Consider the following 22,264-nt stretch of genomic DNA (forward strand, 5'->3'; position numbering starts at 1 on the left):
ATTATTATATTACGTGCATCATCTGCCCTTTGATTTGTTTTTCACTCAAGATCATGGTTTTTAGATCATCCTTATTAATCCATATAGATATGGTTTGTTGCAGTAAATTGCTGTACATTATTCTATCATATAAATATAACACATTTTATTCAACCTTTTACCTAATGACAGGCATTTCCAATTCCTTCCACCCCCAATATTTGGCTGCTAGAAATCATGCTAATAGTTTTTGCTGCCAGAAATTACACTGCAAAGAACATTATGGTACACATCTCTCTGTATTGTATTGGAGTTTCTCTAAGGCATAATACTAAAAAAAGAAATTTTGGGGTGTTTTGAGGTACACCTTAGGAAAATCTATTCAGGTTTACTAAGTCATTTTCCTAAAGTTTCAGATTTTTTTTTTTCACAGTGGATTTTTCTTTTTTCAATGTACGATAAGAGGTAGGAATCTTTTTTTCTACAGAGAAAGGCAATAATCACCCAAAACATTGTTTAATTAGGTCATAACTTCTTTACAGAATTGAACTGTATGTAGGCTTCATATTCCATTCTATTAACCTAATATCTATTAATGCATATCACAAAGTTTTAATAATCATAACTATATAAAAATTATATCATCTGAAAATATGTATTCCTTTTCAATCCTTATACTTCTTCATTTTATTGCATTGGCTCTGGTCTCTAGGATTATACTGATTTGTGATACCAGGCATCCATGTCTTGTCTCTGACTTTAATGGGAATGTTTCCAAAGGTTCAGCATTAACTATGACGTTTACTGAAAATTTTGTTGGACTCAGGATTTTCATTATATTAATGTTTCTCCTCATAAGAATGTTCTGATATCTCATATTTTGAGCTCCTGCTAAAGGCTTTCCTACATTCATAATGTTTTACCCCACGATGAATTCTCCGATGTGTAGGAGGTGTAAGTTCCTACTGAAGGCTTCGCTATCAAGGCATTAATATTATCTTTAATGAGTATGAATTTTCTGATGCCTAACGTGGTGTGACTTCTGGCTGAATGCTTTCCCACAATCTCTACACTGATAAGGCTTCTCACCTGTATGTGTTCTCACATGTAAAGCAAGAGCTGAGAATTAACAGCAAGCTTTCCCGCACTGATTACATCCATAGGGTTTCTCATCTGTATGACTTCTCGTATGTACAGTAAGAGATGAGCTTTGTGAGAAGGCTTTCCCACATACCTCATAATCATAAGACTTATCACCTGTGTGAATTCTCACCTGTACAAAAAGTGATGTAATTTGAGAGAAGGATTTTCCACGTTTATTACACTCAAAGGGTTTCTCTCCTGTATGAATGTTGTGATGTTTAATGAGATATTGCTTCTGGCTAAAGGCTGTTCCACATTCATTACATTTAAAAGGTTTTTCTCCAATATGAATTTTCTCATGCTTTGTGAGAATTGATTTCCTGCTGAAGGTTTTCCCACATTCTTTACATGTATAGGATTTTTCCCCAGTATGCATTTTCTGGTGTTCAATGAGGCTTGACTTTTGAATAAAAGCATTTTCACAGTAATTACATCCAAATGGTTTCTCACTAATATGAATTTTCTGATGGGTAATGAGATTTTCTATCTGATCGAAGGATTTTCCACATTCCTTACATTTGTAGGATTTCTCTCCAGAGTGAGCAGTGTGATGCTTGGTGAGGTATTGCTTCTGAGGTCTTTTCCACATTCATTACATTCAAAGGGTTTCTCTTCCATATGGATTTTCTCATGGTCAGTGATATTTGGTTTGTGGCTAAAGGCTTTCCCACATTTCTTACATGAATAAGATTTCTTTCCAAAAGGAATTTGCTGGTGACTTATGAGGTTTGACATCTGAATGGAAGCTTTCTCACATTCATAAGGTTTAAATTTTCTCATGTTCTATGAAGTTGTGCTTCTGGCAAAACAGTTCTCCAAACTTGTTACAGTCATTGAGTTTTACCACAGTTTGAATTTTCTCATATTCCTTCAGTTTGAGTAACTGGCTAAAGGTTTTCCAATAGCCTTACATATACAGGTTTCCTTTGCTGCATTATTTCTCTAGTGACTAATAAGATGAGTGTGAATATAAGCCCTCACATGGAGAAAGTTAGTTCATAGGGTTTCTCTCCACAGTGTATTCTCAGGTATTTAATGAGCTTTATTTATGAATCCCTGTTAATACAGATTTCAATTAGCAGGGGTTACTGCAAAATAGGATGAGTTATAATATACTTACAATATTCATAGCATTTCTTTATTACATGGATTCCTTCATAATATGTTAAGTCTAAATTAAGCTTTCAACTCTCAAATAAATAGATAAAGAATTTTAAGAAAAAAAAGGAAAAGCAGATGGCAGGGAAAGGCACCAAACTGAAATCAGGGGGATTAATTTTTTTTTTTTTTAAGAGAGAGAGTACATGGAAGTGGGGGGAGGGGCAGAGGAAGAGAGGCAGAGGAAGAGAATCTTTTTTTTTTTTAAAGATTTTATTTATATGAGAGAGAGAGGTAGGGAGAGCACAGCACGGGTTAGGCGTAAAGGGAGAGGGAGAAGCAGACTCTCCACTGAGCAGGAAGCCTGATGCAGGACTTCATCCCAGGACCCTGGGATCATAACCTGAGCCAAAGGCAGATGCTTAACCGACTGAGCCACTCAGGTGGGGCTCTAGCTCATGACCCTGAGATCATGACCTGAGCCGAAATCAAGAGTTGGACGCTTAACTGACTGAGCCACTTTCAGGCACCTCAAATCAGGGGGATTAAATAAATGGTGGGTCCTCATTACTGTTGGACCTCCAAAATTCTGGTATTCAAGAGATGAGAAGGGGTGCTTGGGTGGCTCAGTCCTTAAGCGTCTGCCTTCAGCTTGGGTCATGGTCCCGGGGTCCGGGGATCGGGCCCCGCATCGGGCTCCCTGCTCGGCGGGGAGCCTGCTTCTCCCTCTCCCACTCCCCCTGCTTGTGTTCCCTCTCTTGTGCTGTCTCTCTCTGTCAAATAAATAAATAAAATCTTAAAAAAAAAAAAAAAAAAAGAGATGAGAAGACTCTTCTCTGGAGAAATGGAACAGCCCAGGAGAAAACCTGTAATACTAACATTTTGAGACTGACAAAGAAATGTCTGAATTCTTTTTTTTTTTTTTAAAGATTTTATTTATTTATTTGACAGAGAGAGACACAGTGAGAGAGGGAACACAAGCAGGGGGAGTGGGAGAGGGAGAAGCAGGCTTCCCGCTGAGCAGGCAGCCTGATGCGGGACTCGATCCCAGGACCCCGGGATCATGACCCGAGCTGAAGGCAGACGCTTAACAACTGAGCCACCCAGGCGCCCCAGAAATGTCTGAATTCTTGACCAATAGTTCTATAAAGAAGCTCGCAAGTTGACAAGTCCTCATTATATATAGATATTACAGTCATCTTTTTAGTGCATTAAGAAAAGATGAAAGGACAGCTATTAATCTGTAAATTAGGGAAAACCTAATAATGTTAATGTAAACCTAGTAATACGAAAGACAAATGAAAACAATGAAAAAAAATTTCCAAGGAAATGGATACATGTAAGGAACAGAAAAAGACAAAAAAACAGAAACAACCCACCAACCCCCCCCCCAATACCACAGAGAGATAAGATATTATATTAAGGAAACAAATAACAGGTACTATAAAAACTGCTCTTTTTTAAAAGTTTATTCTTTTTTTTTAAGATTTCATTTATTTATTTGACACAGAGAGAGAGAGCACAAGCAGGGGGAGCAGCAGAGAGAGGGAGAAGCAGGCTCTCCACTGAGCAGGGAGCCCAATGTGGGACCCGATCCCAGGACCCTGGAATCACGACCTGAGCCAAAGGCAGACACTTAACTGACTGAGCCACCCAGGTGCCCCTAAAAACTGCTCTTGAAATAAAAAAAAAAGATAGCTATAGTAAAAATTTAATAGCAGATATAGGAAATAGTGTTGTGGAAATCACTCAGTTGTAGGAAAAAAAAGTTTAAAAAAGGTAGTAAAAGATGAGAAGGATAACAGATAAAATTAGGAATTTCAATACCCACATAAAAGGAGTTCAAGAGAGAGAGGAGCAAACTGAATGGAAGAAACTTTAAGAGAACAAATATAAGCTTTCTAGAAATATAGGTCATGATTCTTCAAAATAAAGAGGTCCCTGTACAATTCACAAAAAGGACCCTGTGTCTCTCTCTGTCAAATAAAAAAAAAAAGAGAGAGAGATTCTCTCTCCCTCTCCTTCCACACACTTGCAGGCTCTCTTTCTCAAAAAATAAATAAATCTTTTTAAAAATGTATAAATGATGAGGAAACATCAGGTAAACACAAATTGAAGAACTGCAAAATAACCTGTATTCTGAAAAGGTTAAGATCGTGAACAGGTGGAATAAACAGAAAACAAAGAGGTGGTAGAGTTAAACCTAAATATTTTAGTAGTTTCATTAAATGTACATAAGAAAGTATGTTTCTAAACTTGAGGGTCTCAGCTGATAAAATCAAGCATTTCATAACAATTATTTTGCAACCTTCTTTCTTGCTTTAAAAGCATGTTAAATTAGCATTTTAATCCATACTAAACATGTCTATTTTAACATAAAAACCCATTTTATGTTGTCTATCATATAATAGGTTACTTTTTCCTCCTGTCAACCTTCAAAGAAAACTGATGCTCCAGAAAGATGCCTCCTTACCATTTTACGGATGAGGCTTAGGGGTTAACTGGTGATAAACAGATACGATCCTGCTCTCCCAAATAGGTGACCCATATTCATATATACACAACACCCAGTCACACCCTGCGGTCGCAACACAGCATCTCCGGACTCACCTCTGCCCCGCCGCCTTCTTCACCTGAGGGCGTCCCTCGGGCGCGTCCCCACTTCCCCCTGCAAGACCGTGATTCTTTCCCGGTCGCCGCCTCCACTAGGTCCCGAAAGAGACGACTAGGTCCCACCTTCACTCACCCTCAGCGCTGAGCGACCGAGGCTTGCACTCACCGACGAAGATGAAATGTCATCCCTTTGCATGCAGAGGGCGAACTAGAACCTCCAGAAATCTCCCGGGCGCCGCCGGTCGGATTCCGGCGGCCAGGACCAGGTGTCCGCTCGCATTCTGGCCTGAGTGGCTGCTTTTCTGGCCTGGACTACATTTCCCACAGACGCTGCGGCTCGAGGCTGCGTCCGCCGAGAACGCGGCGTCTCGTCCGGTGCCTACGGCGACGCTCGAGCTGCCCGGGGTGAGGCGGCTGAAGGCCTGGCGGGTGCATCCCGCCGACCCGCTCCGCCTACCAGCCGCTCGGCGTCGGGCCTCGCGGTTGTTTGGCGCGGAGAAGCTGTAGATGAGCACGAGCCCAGCTCGCGCGCTGAGAGGAATCCGGAGGCCTGCTGCCCGCTTCCGGACTGCGTTTTCCAGGGGACTCGCAGGCGGACGCTACGTTCCTCAGGATTTCGGCCGCTTTGCGGGATGGCGGGACCGTTGGCTTCCCGAGTTAGCCGCTGCGGGGCCTTTGGAGTCCGGTGCAACTTGGCCGGTTTGGGCCAGACCGGAACTAGGGAAGGACTAGGGTGAGGAGTTCAGGTAGGAGCATTTCGTGTCCGGAGCGGGCTGAAGAGAAGAGAGAGAGTTGAGTGAGTGAGTGTGTGTGTGTGTGTGACAGAGAGAGACAGAGAGCTAGAATGAGAGAGAGAGAGGAGGGAGGGAGAGGGGATGGGAGGGGGAGAGAGACTAATTGTGATTGTTACCGCGTGTCGTCGTGGTGTGTGACTGTGACTGTATGTGGTGATGACTCTGGGTGATGGAGTAGGGTGCTTGGGACTGTGCGTGTTCCCAGAATGGGTATGTGATTGTGACTGCATGACTGCACCATCGTGCACAGGGATGTAGAGGGCCGGTGATTGTGCAGTTGGGACTGTGTCCCGCGGTGAGGGAGTGTGTGTCATTTTGGGAACGTGTGCGGCATCGTGTGTGTGTGTGTGTGTGTGAGTCTGTGTGCAGGTGTGACTAGTGTGACCCCCTTGGGGGATGTGTGTGTGTGTGTGTGTGATTGTGATTGGCTGTGGGGCAATGGGTATGTGGGTGTGGGGAGGCTGTGTGATTCTGACTTTGTGTGTCCCCAAGGTGTGGTATTATATGTAAGCGAGTGACCTGGTACAGCACCATGTTTGCACATGGGGTGGAGGGTGTTACTCACCACTCTATCCAGGAGACATCTGTGAGTTCATGACAGATTCTGGCCTTTCCTGTAACTACATTAGGCTGGACTCTCTAGTCTTCCCTGACTTTCCTTCGTATGTGTGTGGGGACAGTGAGCGACTGGAGTCCCTAAAGTATATGTTCCAACCTGGTCAACTGGAATTCCAAGAAAAGCCAGTGTCTCATCAATTTCTTTTCTCTTTCTACAGTTTCTATTGCTAAGAGGAAGAGTAAAGAACGATTATTGAACATCTAGAGGCCAAGATCAAGGTGCTTTGGGGTTTTTTTCTTTCTTCCCTGAAATAGTTCTTGTTTCTCAGAGCATAATTTTTTCCCTCTCCTGACAGTTCCTGCCTACCAAAAGCCCATTCAACAAACCTTGTCCATAGTACTTCCCATTTGGATTGAGTCCAAAGACTCAATTTTTTAATCTATCCCCTCCCTCTTAGTATTAATTGGGCAGTTTCTTCTGTGTGCCAGATCTCTGCTAAGATCTCTGCTGGTCTAGTGAGGCAAATACAAGAGCCTTTATCCTAACAGAATTGTTGGAAATAAGATTACCTTGTATGTAACATCACACACCACAGTCCTGGTACCGAAAGCCATGCAATTTATGGGATGGTGTTGGTTAGTCTCAGTCCAAGTAAGTAATAAGATCTTTCACTTTGGCAGTATTTTTGAAGTATAAATGAGATTGGGGGCTTGATCAAAGAGTTCTATACCAATAAGACCAGGCTTTACCCGGTAATCTGTGAGTAAACACTTGGACCAGTTTCCAGGTCTGTTTTGAATTAAGTGCTCAAATGGTCCTCATTGGGGTACTCAACCTGGAATCCACGTCCATCATTGACTTCTAAAGGGAAAGAGACTGTAATGATACTAAGGATTACAAAAAAGATGGATAGATTTAAAAACAACACCGTAGGACAATCTTTGAGATAATAATAGCCAAAACGAGCTTCATAAATAAGGAAATTTTAAGTAATTCCTGCTATACGGGCATTTTATGCAGTTAATTGAAACTGTGTTTGAGATAGAGCATATGCATTTTCAACATTGTGACTAACACCTATGCCCAGGTGAAAGGGCAGTTCAGATACTGGAAGCCTTTGCATGTAAAAGTTCAGCTGATCCACATCTAGGCCACAGTCTTCTCTCATTTGATCTGTGCAGTAGCCTATTAACTGGTCTCTACTTCCTCCATTGCCTGCCTAAAATTATTTCTTAACACAATAGCCAGGGTGATTCTTCCAAAATGTGGGTCAGATTATGTCACTTCTTGACTTAAAGCTTTCTGTGGTTTCCCATCTCAGAATAAAAACCAAAGTCTCTACAGTTGTTTATATAGCCCTGTGTGATCTGGCTCTCTGTTAACCTGACTCTATCTTCTGTAAATTTTTTTGTAACTTAATTCTGACCCCTCTGCGTATGAGTTTGATGATTCCCCTGCCTGGAGTTTTCTTACTCCTGATATTGGCATCACTTACTCCTTCACTTTCTTCAAGACTTAACTCAGACATCACCAAATTGGAAAAGCCATCCTTGACCACCCTGTATAGAATAGCATCTCAACCAGTGTACTTCCTATCACCCTTGTCCTATTTAATTTTTCTCCATAGCTCTTATTATCATTTTTTCACTGAGACATAATTGACATATAACATTAGTTTCAGGTGTACAACATAATTCAATATATATATATTTTGTGAAATGATCTCATAAATTTAGTTAACATCCATCACCACACAGTTTTTTTTTTAAAGATTTTATTTATTTGCCAGAGAGAGAGCACAAGCAGGGAAGTAGCAGGCAGAGGGAGAAGCAGGCTCCCCACTGATCAGGGAGCCTGATGCAGGTCTCGATCCCAGGACCCTGGGATCATGACCTGCGCCAAAGGCAGACACTTAACTGACTAAGCCACCCAGGCATCCCCATCACCACACATAGTTAATAAATTTTTTTTTTCTTATGATGAGAACTTTTAAGATCTACTCTCTTAGCAACTTTCAAATAGTGTTTACAACAAAGTTATTAACTATAGTCAACATGCTATATATTACATCCCTAGGAGTTACTCATTTTATAACTGGAAGTTTATACCTTTTGACCACTGTCACCCATTTTGCCTTCCCAGCTTCCCACATCTGGAAACACCAATCTATTCTCTGTATCTCGAGTTCAGTTTTTTCATTTTTTAATTTTTTTAAGATTTCCACATATAAGTGAGATTATACAGTTTCTTTCTCTGACTTATTCCATTTAGCATAATGCCCTCAATGTCCATCTGTGTTGTTGCAAATGGCAGGGTTTCCTGCATTTCTTTAAAAAAAATTAATTCTGGTATAATTAACATTCAGTGTTAATTAGGTGTACAATATAGTGATTCATCAATTCTCTACATTATTCAGTGCTCTCAAGATAAGTGTGCTCTTAATCCCTTTCAACTATTTCACCCAACCCTTCACCCACCTCCCCTCTGGTAACCATCTGTTTGTTCTCTGTAGTTAAGAAGCTGTTTTTTGGTTTGTCCCTTTTGTTCGTTTGTTTTGTTTCTTAAATTTCACATATGAGTGAAATCATATGGTATTTGTCTTTCTCTGACTGACTTATTTCACTTAGCTTTATACCCTCTAGATCTATCCATGTTGTTGCAAATGTCAAGATTTCATTCTTTTTTTATGGTTGAGTAATATTCCATTGTGTGTGTGCGTATGTGTGTGTGTGTATACACACCACATCTTCCTTATCTATCATTGGACATTTCCATAATTTGGCTATTGTAAATAATGCAGCAGTAAACATAGGGGTGCATATATCTTTTTAAATTAGTATTCTCTGGGTAAATACCCAGTAGTGGAATTACTGAGTCATATGGTAATTCTATTTCTAATTTTTTAAAAATACTTATTTATTGGGGCACCTGGGTGGCTCAGTCATTAAGCATCTGCCTTTGGCTCAGGTCATGATCCCAGAGTCCTGGGATCGAGCCCTGAGTTGGGCTCCCTGCTCCACGGGAGGCCTGCTTCTCCCTCTCCCACTCCCCCTGCTTGTGTTCCCTCTCATGCTGTGTCTCTCTGTGAAATAAATAAATAAAATCTTTAAAAAATATATTTATTTATTTATGAGAGAGAGAACACGAGCAGGGGGAGGAGCAGAGGGAGAGAATCTCCAGCAGCAGACTCCCTGCTGAGGGTGGAGCACCACACAGGGCTCAACCCCATGACCCTGAGATCATGACCAGAGCCAAAATCAAGAGTTGAATGTCCACCCGACTGAATGACCCAGGAACCTATTTCTAATTTTTTGAGGAACCTTCATACTGTTTTCCACAGTGACTGCACCAGTGTGCATTCCAACCAACAGTGCATAAGAGTTCCTTTGTCTCCACATCCTTACCAACACTTGCTGTTTCTTGTGTTTTTCATTTTAGCCATTCTGACAGGTGTGAGGTGATATCTCATTATGGTTTTGATTTGCATTTCTCTGATGACCAGTGATGTTGAGCATCTTCATGTGTCTGTTGGCCATCTGTATGTATGTCTTCTTTGGAGAAATATCTGTTCATGTCTTCTGCCCTTTTTAAAATTGGATTATTTGTTTTTTGGGTGTGAGTTGTATCAGTTCTTTATATATTTTGAATACTAACCCTTTATCAGATATGTCATTTGCAAATATCTTCTCCCATTTGGTGGGTTGTCTTTTAGTTTCATTGTTTCCTTTGCTGTGTAGAAGTTTTTACTTTGGCATAATAAATTATTATTTTTAAAGATTTTGTTTTTAAGCAATTTCCACACCCAGTGTGGAGCTCAAACTCACAACCCTGAGATCAAGAGCCACATGCTCCACCGACTGAGCCAGCCAGGTGCCCCAGTTACAATACATTATTCTTGCTTCTGTTTCCCTTGCCTTAGGAGGCCTATCTAGAAAAATGTTGCTATGGCCAATGTCAGAGAAATTACTACCTGTGTTCTCTTTTAGGATTTTTGTGGTTTCAGGTCTCATATTTAGGTCTTTAATCCATTTTGAATTTATTTTTGTGTGTGGTGTAAGAAAGTGGTCCAGTTTCATTCTGTTGCATGTAGCTGTGCAGTTTTCCCAATACCATTTGTTGAAGGAACTGTCTTTTTCCCATTATATATTCTTGCCTCCTTTTTCAAAGGTTAATTGACCATATAATCATGGGTTTATTTCTGGGCTCTCTGTTCTGTTCTATTGATCTATGTATGTTTCTGTTTTTATGCCAGTACCATACTGTTTTGATTACTACAGCTTTGTAGGATATCTTGAAATCTGAGATTGTAATTCCTGCAGTTTTGTTCTTTTTCAAGATTACTTTGGCTATTTTTTTTTTTTTTTTTGTGGTTCCATACACATGGATTTTAGGATTATTTGTTCTAGTTCTATGAAGAATGCTCTTGGTATTTTGATGGCAATTGCATTAAATCTGTAGATTGCTTTGGGTATAGTATAGACATTTTAATAGTACTTGTTCTTCCAGTCCATGAGCATGGAATATCTTTTCATTTCTTTGTGTCATCTTCAGTTTCTTTCATCAGTGTTTTATAGTTTTCAGAGTATAAATCTTTTAAACTCCTTGGTTAAGTTTATTCCTAAGTATTTTATTATTTTTGGTGCAATTATAAATGGGACCATTTTTTAAATTTCTCTCTGCTGCTTCATTATTAGTGTATGGAAATACAATAGTATTTTGATTTTGTGTCCTGCCACTTTACTGAATTCATTTATCAGTTCAGGTAGTTTTTTGGTGGAGTCTTCCAGGTTTTCTATATATAGTATCACATCATTTTCAAGTAGTGAAAGGTTTACTTCTTACCGATTTGGATGCCTTTTATTTCTTTTTTGTTGTCTGATTGCTGTGGCTAGGACTTCCAGTACTATGTTGAATAAAAATGTTGAGAGTGGACATCCTTGTCTTGTTCCTGATCTTAGGGGAAAAGCTTTCAATTTTTCACTGTTGAGTATGATGTTAGTTGTGGGTTACTTGTATATGGCCCTTATTATGTTGAGGTATGTTCCCTCTATACCTACTTTGTTGAGGGTTTTTATCATGAATGGATGTTGTACTTTGTCAAATACTTTTTATCTATTGAAATGATCATAGGGTTTTTATCTTTTCTCTTGTTGATGGTGATTTATTATATTGATTGATTTACAAATATTGAACCACCCTTGCATCCCAGGATTAGATCCCACTTGATAGTGGTAAATGATTTTTAATGTATTGTTGGATTCAGTTTGCTAATATTTTTTTGTTTTTGTTTTATGATTATTTTATTTTTTTTTTTTACAGAAGTTTATTCTTAAATGTACAACAGGATCTAAGACAACACTTCATTCCAGCTATAGGTAGCAACAGATGCTATGACAGGGAATCCAGATGTTTAAACAGGAATGGAATTAAGGATCATCATTGCCTCGGGCACAAGGAACAGCTTACTTTTTGCCAGATCTCTTAATTACACCTGTGGCCAGGGGGCCCTTCCCCCCGGCCTTCGCTTTTAGCTCCTCAAGTTTCTTCTGCTCCTCTTTCTGTTTCTGCTTGAATGCCTTATCTCGTCCATCTCCTTGGCCTGCTTCTTGGGCTGCTTCAGGGGCTTCTTGCCACCTTCGCGGCCGGACATGGCACCTGCCGCCCCTCCCTCAGACCCTGCCCGCGGAAGCGGCCAGTATGCTAATACTTTATTGAGGATTTTTGCATCTATGTTCATCAGAGATACTGGCCTGTAGTTCTCTTTTTTTGTAGTGTCTTTATCTGGTTTTGGTATCAGGGTAATGCTGGCCTCATAGAATGAATTTGGAAGCTTTCCTTCCTGTTCTATTTTTTGGAATAGTTTGAGAAGAATAGGTATTAATTCTTCTTTAAATGTTTGATAGAATTTACCTGTGAAACTGTCTGGTCCTGGACTTTCCTTTGTTGGGAGTTTTTTGATTACTGAATCAATTTCATTGCTAGTAATTGGTCTGTTCAAATTTTCTATTCCTGATTCAATTTCGGGAGGTTATATATTTCTAGGAATTTATCCATTTCTTTTAGGTTTTCCAATTTGTTGGCATATAATTTTTCATAATAGTCTCATAATCTTTTATTTATTTATATTTATAATCTTTTATTATGTTATTTCTCCTCTTTCATTTCTAATTTTGTTTATTCGAATCCTCTCTCCTTTTTAAAAAATTCATGAATCTGGTTAAAGGTTTATCAATTTTGTTGATATTTTCAGTGAACGAGCTTCTGGTTTCAACGATCTGTTCTATTGCTTTTTTAGTTTCTATTTTGTTTATTTCTGCTCTAATCTTTTTTTTTTTTTAAGATTTTATTTATTTATCTGACAGAGACACAGTGAGAGAGGGAACACAAGCAGGGGGAGTGGGAGAGGGAGAAGCAGCAGCAGCCTTCCAGCTGAGCAGGGAGCCTGACATGGGGCTCGATTCCAGGACCCTGAGATCATGACCTGAGCCGAAGGCAGACGCTCAACCGACTGAGCCACCCAGGCGCCCCTATTTCTGCTCTAATCTTTATTACATTTGCTTCCTTCTACTTGTTTTGGGTTTTGTTTATTCTTTTTTCTAGCTCCTAAAGGTCTATTGTGCAATTGTTTATTTGAGATTTTTCTTGTTTCTTGAGAGAGGCTTCTATTGCTGTAAACTTCTCTATTTATTTATATTATATTATATTATATTTATTTATTTTTAAAAGATTTTATTTATTTATTTGTCAGAGAGAGAGAGAGCTCAAGCAGGGGAAGAGGCAGAGGGAGAGGGAGAAATAGGTTCCCTGCCGAGCAAGGAGCCCGATGTGGGACTCAGTCCCAGGACCCTGGGATCATGACTTGAGCCGAAGGCAGACGCTTAACCAACTGAGCCACCGAGGCATCCCTTTATTTTTAAAAAAGATTTTATTTATTTGACACAGAAAGAGCGCACAAGCAGTGGGAGAGGGAGAAGGAGAAGCAGACTCCCCACTGAGCAGGGAGCCTGACCTGGGGCTCGATCGCAGGACCCTGAGATCATGACCTGAGCCGAAGGCAAACGCTTAACTGACTGAGCCACCCAGGCACCCCATATCTGCTTTTTTAAACTAGTTTTGATGTCCACATTTTAATTTCTGATATTGGTAATTTTGTGTTCTCTTTTCTCTTGACCAGTCTAGTAGAGGTTTATCAATTTTATTAATCTTTCCAAAGAATTTTTTTAGAACCAATTTTTTTTCATTTAAATTTTAGTTAACATACAGTGCAATATTGGTTTCTGGAGTAGAATTCAGAGATTCATCACTTACATACAACATCCAGTGCTCATCCCAACAAATGCCCTCTTTAATACCCAATATCCATCTAGCCCATCCCTTCCTCCATCAACCCTCAGTTTGTTCTCTATCGTTAAGGGTCTCTTATGGTTTGTTTCCCTCTCTCCTTTTTTTTTTCTTTCCCACCTTCCTATATGTTCATCTGTTTTCTTTCTTAAATTCCACATATGAGTGAGATTATATGGTATTTGTCTTTCTTTGACTGACTTATTTCACTTAGCATAATACACTCTAGCTCTATCCATGTCATTGCAAATGGCAAGATTTCATTCTTTTTGACAGCTGAGTAATATTCCATTGTATATATGCTACATCTACATCTTCCTTTTTTTTTTTTTTTTTTAAGATTTTATTTATTTAGGGTGCCTGGGTGGCTCAGTTGGTTGGGCGACTGCCTTCGGCTCAGGTCATGATCCTGGAGTCCCGGGATCGAGTCCCACATCGGGCTCCCTGCTCAGCGGGGAGTCTGCTTCTCCCTCTGACCCTCCTCCCTCTCGTGCTCTCTCTCATTCTCTCTCTTGCAAATAAAAAAATAAATTAATTAATTAAAAAAAAAAGATTTCATTTATTTGTCAGAGAGAGAGAGCACAAGCAGGGGGAGCGGCAGGCAGAGGGAGAAGCAGGCTCCTTGCTGAGCCTGATGTGGGACTCGGTCCCAGGACCCTGGGATCATGACCTGAGCTGAAGGCAGATGCTTAACCGACTGAGCCACCCAGGCATCCCACACTACATCTTCTTTATCCATTCATCAGTCAATGGACATTTGAGCTGTCTCCATAGTTTGGCTGTTGTTGATAATGCTGCTATGAACATCAGGTGCATGTACTGCTTTGAATCTGTATTTTTGTATCCTTTGGGTCAATACCTAGTAGTGTAATTGCTGGTAGTTCTATTTTTAGTTTTTTGAGGAACCTCCATACTGTTCTCCAGAGTGGCTGCACCAGTTTGCATTCCCACCAATAGTGCAAGAGGGCTCCCCTTTCTCTGCATCCTCACCAACAGCTTGTTTCTTGTGTTGTTATCTTTAGCCATTCTGACAGGCATGAGGTGGTATCTCATTGTGGTTTTGATTTGTATTTCCCTGATGATGAGTGATGTTGAGCATCTTTTACATGTGTCTATGAGCCATCTGGATGTCTTCTTTGGAAAAATGTCTCTTCGTGTCTTCTGTCCATTGCTTAACTGGATTATTTGTTTTTGGGGGGTTGAGTTTGATAAGTTCTTTATAGATTTTTTGATACTAACCCTTTATCAGATGCATCATTTGCAAATATCTTCTCCCATTCTGTAGGCTGCCTTTTAGTTTTGATGATTGTTTCCCTCACTGTGCAGAAGCATTTTAACTTGATGGAGTCCCAGTAGTTCATTTTTGCTTTTGTCTCCTTGCGTCCGGTGACATATCTAGTAAGAAGTTGCTATGGCTGAAGTAAAGAGGTTTCTGCCTGTGTTCTCCTCTAGGATTTTGATAGTTTCCTGTCTCACATTTAGGTCTTTAATCCATTTTGAATTTATTTTTGTGTATGGTGTAAGAAGGTGGTCCAGTTTCATTCTTCTGCATGTTGCTCCCAACACCATTTGTTGCATATATTCATTCCTGCTCTGTCGAAGATTAGTTGACCATAACGTTGTGGGTTCACTTCTGGGATCTGTACTCTGTTCCATTGATCTATGTGTCTGTTTTTGTGTCAGTACCATACTGTCTGTTTTTTTTTTTTTTAAAGATTTTATTTATTTATTTGAGAGAGAGAGAATGAGAGAGAGCACATGAGAGGGGGGAGGGTCAGAGGGAGAAGCAGACTCCCTGCCAAGCAGGGAGGCCGATGCGGGACTCGATCCAGGGACTCCCGGATCATGACCTGAGCCGAAGGCAGTTGCTTAATCAACTGAGCCACCCAGGCACCCAGTACCATACTGTCTTGATGACTACAGCTTTGTAATACAGCTTGAAATCTGGAATCGTGATGCCTCCAGTTTTGTTTTTCTCTTTCAGGATTGCTTGGACTAGTCGGGGTCTTTTGTGGTTCCATACAAATTTTAGGATTGTTCTAGCTCTGTGAAAAAGGCATTTTGATAGGGATTTCATTAAATGTGTAGATTGCTTTGGGTAGTATAGACATTTTGACAATATTTGTTCTTCCAATCCATGAGCATGGAATATTTTTCCATTTCTTTGTGACATCTCCAATTTCTTTCATAAGTGTTGTATAGTTTTCAGAGTAAAGATCTTTTAGTTAGGTTTATTCCTAGGTATCTTATTGTTTTTGGTGCGATTGCAAATGGGATCGATTCCTTGATTTCTTTTTCTGCTGCTCTGTAATGGTGCAACCGATTTCTGTACATTGTTTTTATATCCTGAAACTTTGCTGAATTCATGTATAAGTTCTAGCAATTTTTTGGTGGAGTCTTTCAGGTTTTCTACATAGAGTATCATGTCATCTGCAAGTAGTGAAAGTTTGACTTCTTCCTTGCTAATTTGGATTCCTTTTATTTCTTTTTGTTGTCTGATTGCTGAGGCTAAGACTTCCAGTACTATGTTAAATAACAATGGTGAGAGTGGACATCCTTGTCTTGTTCCTGATCATAGGGGAAAGGCTTTCATTTTTTTCCCCACTGAGGATGATATTAACTGTGGGTCTTTCGTATATGGCCTTTATGATGTTGAGGTATGTTCCATCTATCCCTACTTTGTTGAGGGTTTTTATCAAGAATCAATAGTGTATTTGTCAAATGTTTTTTTTGCATCTCTTGACAGGATTGTATGGTTCTTATCCTTTTATTAATGTGGTATGTCACGTTGATTGATTTGCAAATATTGAATCACCCTTGCAGCCCAGGAATAAATCCCACTTGATCGTGGTGAATAATTGTTTTAATGTACTGTTGGATTCGGTTTGCTAGTATCTTGTTGAAAATTTTTGCATTCATGTTCATCAGGGATATTGGCCTTTAATTATCCTTTTTAGTGTGGTCTTTGGTTTGGAATCAAGGTAATGCTGGCCTTGTAGAATGTGTTTGGGAGTTTTCCTTCCATTTCTATTTTTTGGAACAGTTTGAGAAGAATAGGTATTAACTCTTCTTTAAATGTTTGGTAAAATTCTCCTGGGAAGCCATCAGGCCCTGGACTTTTGTTTGTTGGGAGATTTTTGATTACTGATTCAATTTCTTTGCTGGTTATGGATCTGTTCAAATTTTCTATTTCTTCCTGTAGAACGAATTAATTTTTAATTGATTTTTCTCTATATCTCTACTGTTTTCTTTCACTGATTTCCATGCTGTTATTTTTCTCTGCGTTGGGTTTAATATGCACTTTTTAAATAGTTTCTTTCTTAGATCATTTATTTTGATAACTTTTTAAATTTTGTAGTACAGGAATTTGAAGCTAGAAATCTCCCTCCCTTCTATGTAGTTTTATTCAGCTGCCTCTTACAAATTTTAGTATGCCCTATTTTCTTTATTGGGTCAAAAGTTTAATTTTTCCTCATGATTTCTTTTTTTCTTTTTTTTTAAAGATTTTATTTATTTATTTGACAGAGAGAGACACAGCTAGAGAGGGAACACAAGCAGGGGGAGTAGGAGGGGGAAAAGCAGGCTTCCTGCAGAGCAGGGAGCCCGATGCGGGGCTTGATCCCAGGACCTTGGGATCATGACCTGAGCCGAAGGCAGACGCTTAACGACTGAGCCACCCAGGCACCCCCCTCATGATTTCTTCTTTAACCTATGGATTCTTCAGAAATATGATGTTTGAATATCAATCATTTTGTAGATTTTTCAAATATTTTTATTACTGATTTCAGGCTTAATTCTTTTGTGCTCAGAGAATATATTCCAAGCCTTTAAATTTATAAGGACTTGCTTTATGGCCCCAAATATGGTGTTTTGTGATGAATGTTTTACATGCTGCTGAAAAGAATATGTATTCTGCTGTTGTTGAAAACAGTATTCTATAAATGTCAAGGTGATTGACAGAGTTGGTCAACTCTTCTTTATTTTTATTGATTTTATGTCTGCTTGTCCTATCAATAAGAGAAGTATGTTGAAATCTCCAGCTGTAATGATAGATTTCTCTATTTTTTTTTTTTCCAGTTCTGTTTTTGCTTTACATATTTTGGAACTCTGTTATTAGGTACATATATATTAGGATTTTTTGTCCCGTTTTACATTACAAAATTTTTTGTTCCTGGTAATATTCCTTGTTCTGAAGTCTACTTTGTCTCATATTAATATAGCCACTCCTGCCTTTTTATGATTAGTTTGCATGTTATATATTTTTCTATATTTTATATAGTATTTTTTAAAGATTTTATTTATTTGGCAGAGAGGGGGAGAGAGAGAGAGCACAAGCAGGCAGAGCAGCAGGCAGAGGGAGAGGGAGAGGCAGGCTTTCCACTGAGCAGAGAGCCAAATGCAGGGCTCAATCCCAGGACCCTGGGATCATGACCTGAGCCGAAGGCAGATGCTTAACCAACTGAGCCACCCAGGAGCCCTTCTTGTCCTATATTTTAAACTGTCTATATGTTTATATTTAAAGTGGCTATCTTTTAGACCGTTTATAGTTTGGTCTTATACTTTTATCCAATCTGACAATCTCTGCCTTTTAATTGGAGTGTTAAGACCAGGAATTGGCAAACTGGTTCCTGGACTAAATCCGGCCTGCCACCTGTTTTTATTTATTTATTTATTTTTTAATTAATTAATTAATTAATTAATTTTATTTTATTTTTTTTAAAGATTTTTATTATTTATTTGAGAGAGAGAGAATGAGAGAGAGCGAGTACATGAGAGGGGGGAGGGTCAGAGGGAGGGTCAGACTCCCTGCCGAGCAGGGAGCCCGATGCGGGACTCGATCCAGGGACTCCAGGATCATGACCTGAGCCGAAGGCAGTCGCTTAACCAACTGAGCCACCCAGGCGCCCCTTATTTTTTAATTTATTTATTTTTTTAAATTTTATTTATTCATTTGAGACACAGAGATACAGAAAGAAAGAGCATGAGCAGAGGCAGACAAAGAGGGAGAAGCAGGCTCCCCGCTGAGCCAGGAGCCTGATGTGGGGCTCGATCCCAGGACCCTGGGATCATGACCTGAGCCGAAGGCAGACGCTTAACCATCTGAGCCACCCAGGCGCCCCTGCCACCTGTTTTTATAAAGTTTTGTTGGAATACAGTCATCAGATTTGTTTACATGTTTGTAGTGCTTTCATGCTGCAACTGAATAGTTGAATAGTTATGGCAGAGACCATATGGCTCCCAAAACCTAAAACAGTTAGTACCTGGCCCTTTACATATAAAGGTTGACGACCCCTGGTTTAAATCATTATGTTTTAAAGTAATTACCACTGTGGTTGGACTTAATTCTACCATCTTGCCATTGGTTTTGTTTGTTCCATCTGTTTTTGTTTGTTTGTTTGTTTGTTTTGTGATTCCATTTTATTCCACCATGGCTTATTAGTTATACCTCTTTGTTTTTGTATTTTCTTTAGGGCTTGCTATAATGGCCATAGTACCATCTTTAACATACCACAGTTTTTTTTTTTTTTTTTTTTTAAAATACCACAGTTTTAATTCAAATAATATTATACTATTCCACATACAGTTTAAGAACCTAACAGCAGTACATTTCCATTTCCCCTCTCCCATTCTGTGTGCTATTTTTGTCATATATTTTACATGTATATGTGTTTCCTTTAAGCAGTGAAATTTTACCCTCATGTTTATCACTTCCCATGTTTTCCACATCATGGTGTAGATCCAAATATCTAGCTGTTAGTATTTTCTTTCTGCTCAGTAAATTTCCTTTAATATTTCTTGAAGTGCAGGTATGCCAACAGTGAATTCTCAGCTTTTGTTTGTCTAAAAAAGTCTTTATTTCATCTACACTTTTGAAGGATATTTTTTACTGTGTATAATGTTCTAGGTTGACAATTTTGTCTTCTAACTTGTGTAGTTTCTAATGAAAAGTCAACTATAGTTCTTTACTCCTTTGTATGCAAAATATCTAGATATCTTTTTTCCTCTGGCTCCTTTAAAAATTTTTTTCTTTATCACTGTGTTTCAGCAACATATTATGATGTGCCTCTGTGTGTGTGTGTCCATTTATGTTTCTTCTGTTTGGGGTTTGTTCAGATTCTGGTATCTATGGGGTTTTTATATTTTTTAATCAAAATATTTTAAAGCTGGACATTATTTCTTGAAAGGTTGTTTCTGTTCACCTTCTTTTTGCTCCTTCTTAGACTCCAGTTACACATATGCTGGACTTCTTGGTATCATCCCAAAGGTAATTATTGCTGTTTTTGTTTTGTTTTTTCAGGTTTTTTTTTTTTTCCCTCTGAGCTTTGTTCTAGATAGTTTCTGTTGCTATGTTGTTCAAGTTCACTGGACCTTTTCTGCTACAATGTCTAATCGGCTGTTAGTTCCATACAGAATGTATGGAAATACTGAGATATTCTGTTTTCATCTGTTCTGTCCATTTTGGTTAAAAAAAATATCAAGTTCATGTTTTCCTGTACATTGGATCTTATTTATAGTAACTGTTTTTGACATTTTTGTGTGATGTTTCTATTATCTCTGTCTCTTGCATCTATTTCTATGAATGGATATTTTTCTGGTTTATGGCTCATGTTTATCTGCTTCTTCAGATGTCTGATTCTTTTTTTTTTTTTTTAAGATTTTATTTATTTATTTGACAGAGAGAGACACAGCGAGAGAGGGAACAAAAGCAGCGGGGAGTGGGAGAGGGAGAAACAGGCCTCCCAAGGAGCAGGGAGCCCGATGCGGAGCTTGATCCCAGGACCCTGGGATCATGACCTGAGCCGAAGGCAGACATTTAATGACTGAGCCACCCAGGCGTCCGGCAGTTGTCTAATTCTTTTTTTTTTTTTATGTTATGTTAATCACCATACATTACATCATTAGTTTTTGATGTAGTGTTCCATGATTCATTTTTGCGTATAACACCCAGTGCTCCATGCAGAACGTGCCCTCTTTAATACCCATCACCAGGCTAACCCATCCCCCCACCCCCCTCCCCTCTAGAACCCTCAGTTTGTTTCTCAGAGTCCATAGTCTCTCATGGTTCGTCTCCCCCTCTGATTTCAGATGTCTAATTCCTGATTAAAAGTTGGATATTCATTTTCTGTCGGCACTCAGAGATTTCTTTATTCTGCTTAGATTCCCCTTCTGTTTTGCAAAGTATGGGGTTCTAAATGCAAAATTATTTTCCTTCCTGGGATCGAGCCCCGCATCGGGCTCCCTGCTCGGTGGGGAGCCTGCTTCTCCCTCTCCCACTCCCCCTGCTTGTGTTCCCTCTCTTGCTGTGTCTCTCTCTGTCAAATAAGTAAAATCTTTCAAAAAAAATAAAATAAATAAAAGATTTAGTTTTCCTCACATATTTGTAACTGATGAAAGTCTGATTAATCTGATTCTTATTCTCTTGTAAGCACACAGCTTTTTCTCTTTTTGAAACATTCACAATTTTTATGTTCATCTTTCAGGTTCTGAATTCTTTCTTTCTCTCTCTCCCTCTTTTTTTTTTAAAGATTTTATTTATTTATTTGACAGAGAGAGACACAGCGAGAGAGGGAACACAAGCAGGGGGAGTGGGAGAGGGAGAAGCAGGCTTTCCCCTGAGCAGGGAGGCCAGGACCCTGAGATCATGACCTGAGCCGAAAGGCAGATGCTTAACGACTGAGCCACCCAGGCGCCCCCCCTTCTTTTTTTTAAAAGATTTTATTTATTTATTTCAGAGAGAGAGCAAGAGCACAAGTGGGGGGACAGAGGGAGAGGGGGAAGCAGGCTCCCCACTGAGCAGGGAGCCCCACAAGGGGCTCCATCCCAGGACCCTAGGATCATGACCTGAGCTGAAGGCAGATGCTTAACTGACTGAGCCACCCAGGCGACCTATGGTTCTGAATTCTTTCTTTTATTGTGTGGTTTTTGGTTTTTTTTTAATTTTTATTTATTTATTTGACAGAGAGAGACACAGTGAGAGAGGGAACACAAGCAGGGGGAGTGGGAGAGGGAGAAGCAGGCTTCCTGCCGAGCAGAGAGCCCGATGTGGGGCTCGATCCCAGGATCCTGGAACCATGACCTGAGCCGAAGGCAGACGCTTAACGACAGAGCCACCCAGGCGCCCCGGTTCTGAATTCTTTCTAAGAACTTTCTTGTTTTATTTATTTTTTGCATTTTTTTTTTTTAATACATGTGATTGAATTGGGGCACCTGGATGGCTCAGTTAAGGTTAAGCGTCTGCCTTTAGCTCAGGTCGTGATCTCAGGGTCCTGGGATCGAGACCAGCAGCGGGCTCCCTGCTCAGCGGGGAGTCTGCTTATCCCTCTCCCTCTGCCCCTCCCCCAGCTCGTGTTCTGTCTCTCAAATAAAATCTTTTTTTAATTCTTTTTTTTTTTTTTTTAAGATTTTATTTATTTATTTGACAGAGAGAGACAGCACAAGAGAGGGAACACAAGCAGGGGGAGAGGGAGAAGCAGGCTTCCCGCTGAGCAGGGAGCCCGATGTGGGGCGCGATCCCAGAACCCTGGGCTCACGACCTGAACCGAAGGCAGATGCCCAACGAATGAGCCACCCAAGTGCCCCTCAAATAAATAAAATCTTAAAAAAATAAATTTAAGAGGGCGCCTGGGTGGCTCAGTCGGTTAAGCGTCTGCCTTCGGCTCAGGTCATGATCCCAGAGTCCTGGGATCGAGCCCCGCATCGGGCTCCCTGCTCAGTGGGAAGCCTGCTTCTCCCTCTC

At 39.8% G+C, this 22,264-nt stretch overlaps 1 protein-coding gene and 1 pseudogene across 1 annotated transcript in view; both read right to left on the reverse strand.

Annotated features, from left to right (window-relative positions):
- Window positions 1–660: 660 nt before the first annotated feature.
- ZNF567 (zinc finger protein 567) overlaps window positions 661–22,264 on the reverse strand; it is a 71,344-nt gene continuing 49,740 nt past the window's right edge. The window contains 3 exon segments of the mRNA XM_032390417.1: window positions 661–1,689; window positions 1,692–1,815; window positions 9,531–9,548. Coding sequence (XP_032246308.1) covers window positions 980–1,689; window positions 1,692–1,815; window positions 9,531–9,548 — 852 coding nt within the window. The 3' untranslated portion in view covers window positions 661–979.
- Window positions 11,365–11,933, reverse strand: LOC116623322 (annotated as a pseudogene).

Source organism: Phoca vitulina, unplaced genomic scaffold (genome assembly GCF_004348235.1).
Source record: "Phoca vitulina isolate PV1807 unplaced genomic scaffold, GSC_HSeal_1.0 scaffold58, whole genome shotgun sequence".
In the NCBI taxonomy this organism is placed as follows: domain Eukaryota; kingdom Metazoa; phylum Chordata; class Mammalia; order Carnivora; family Phocidae; genus Phoca; species Phoca vitulina.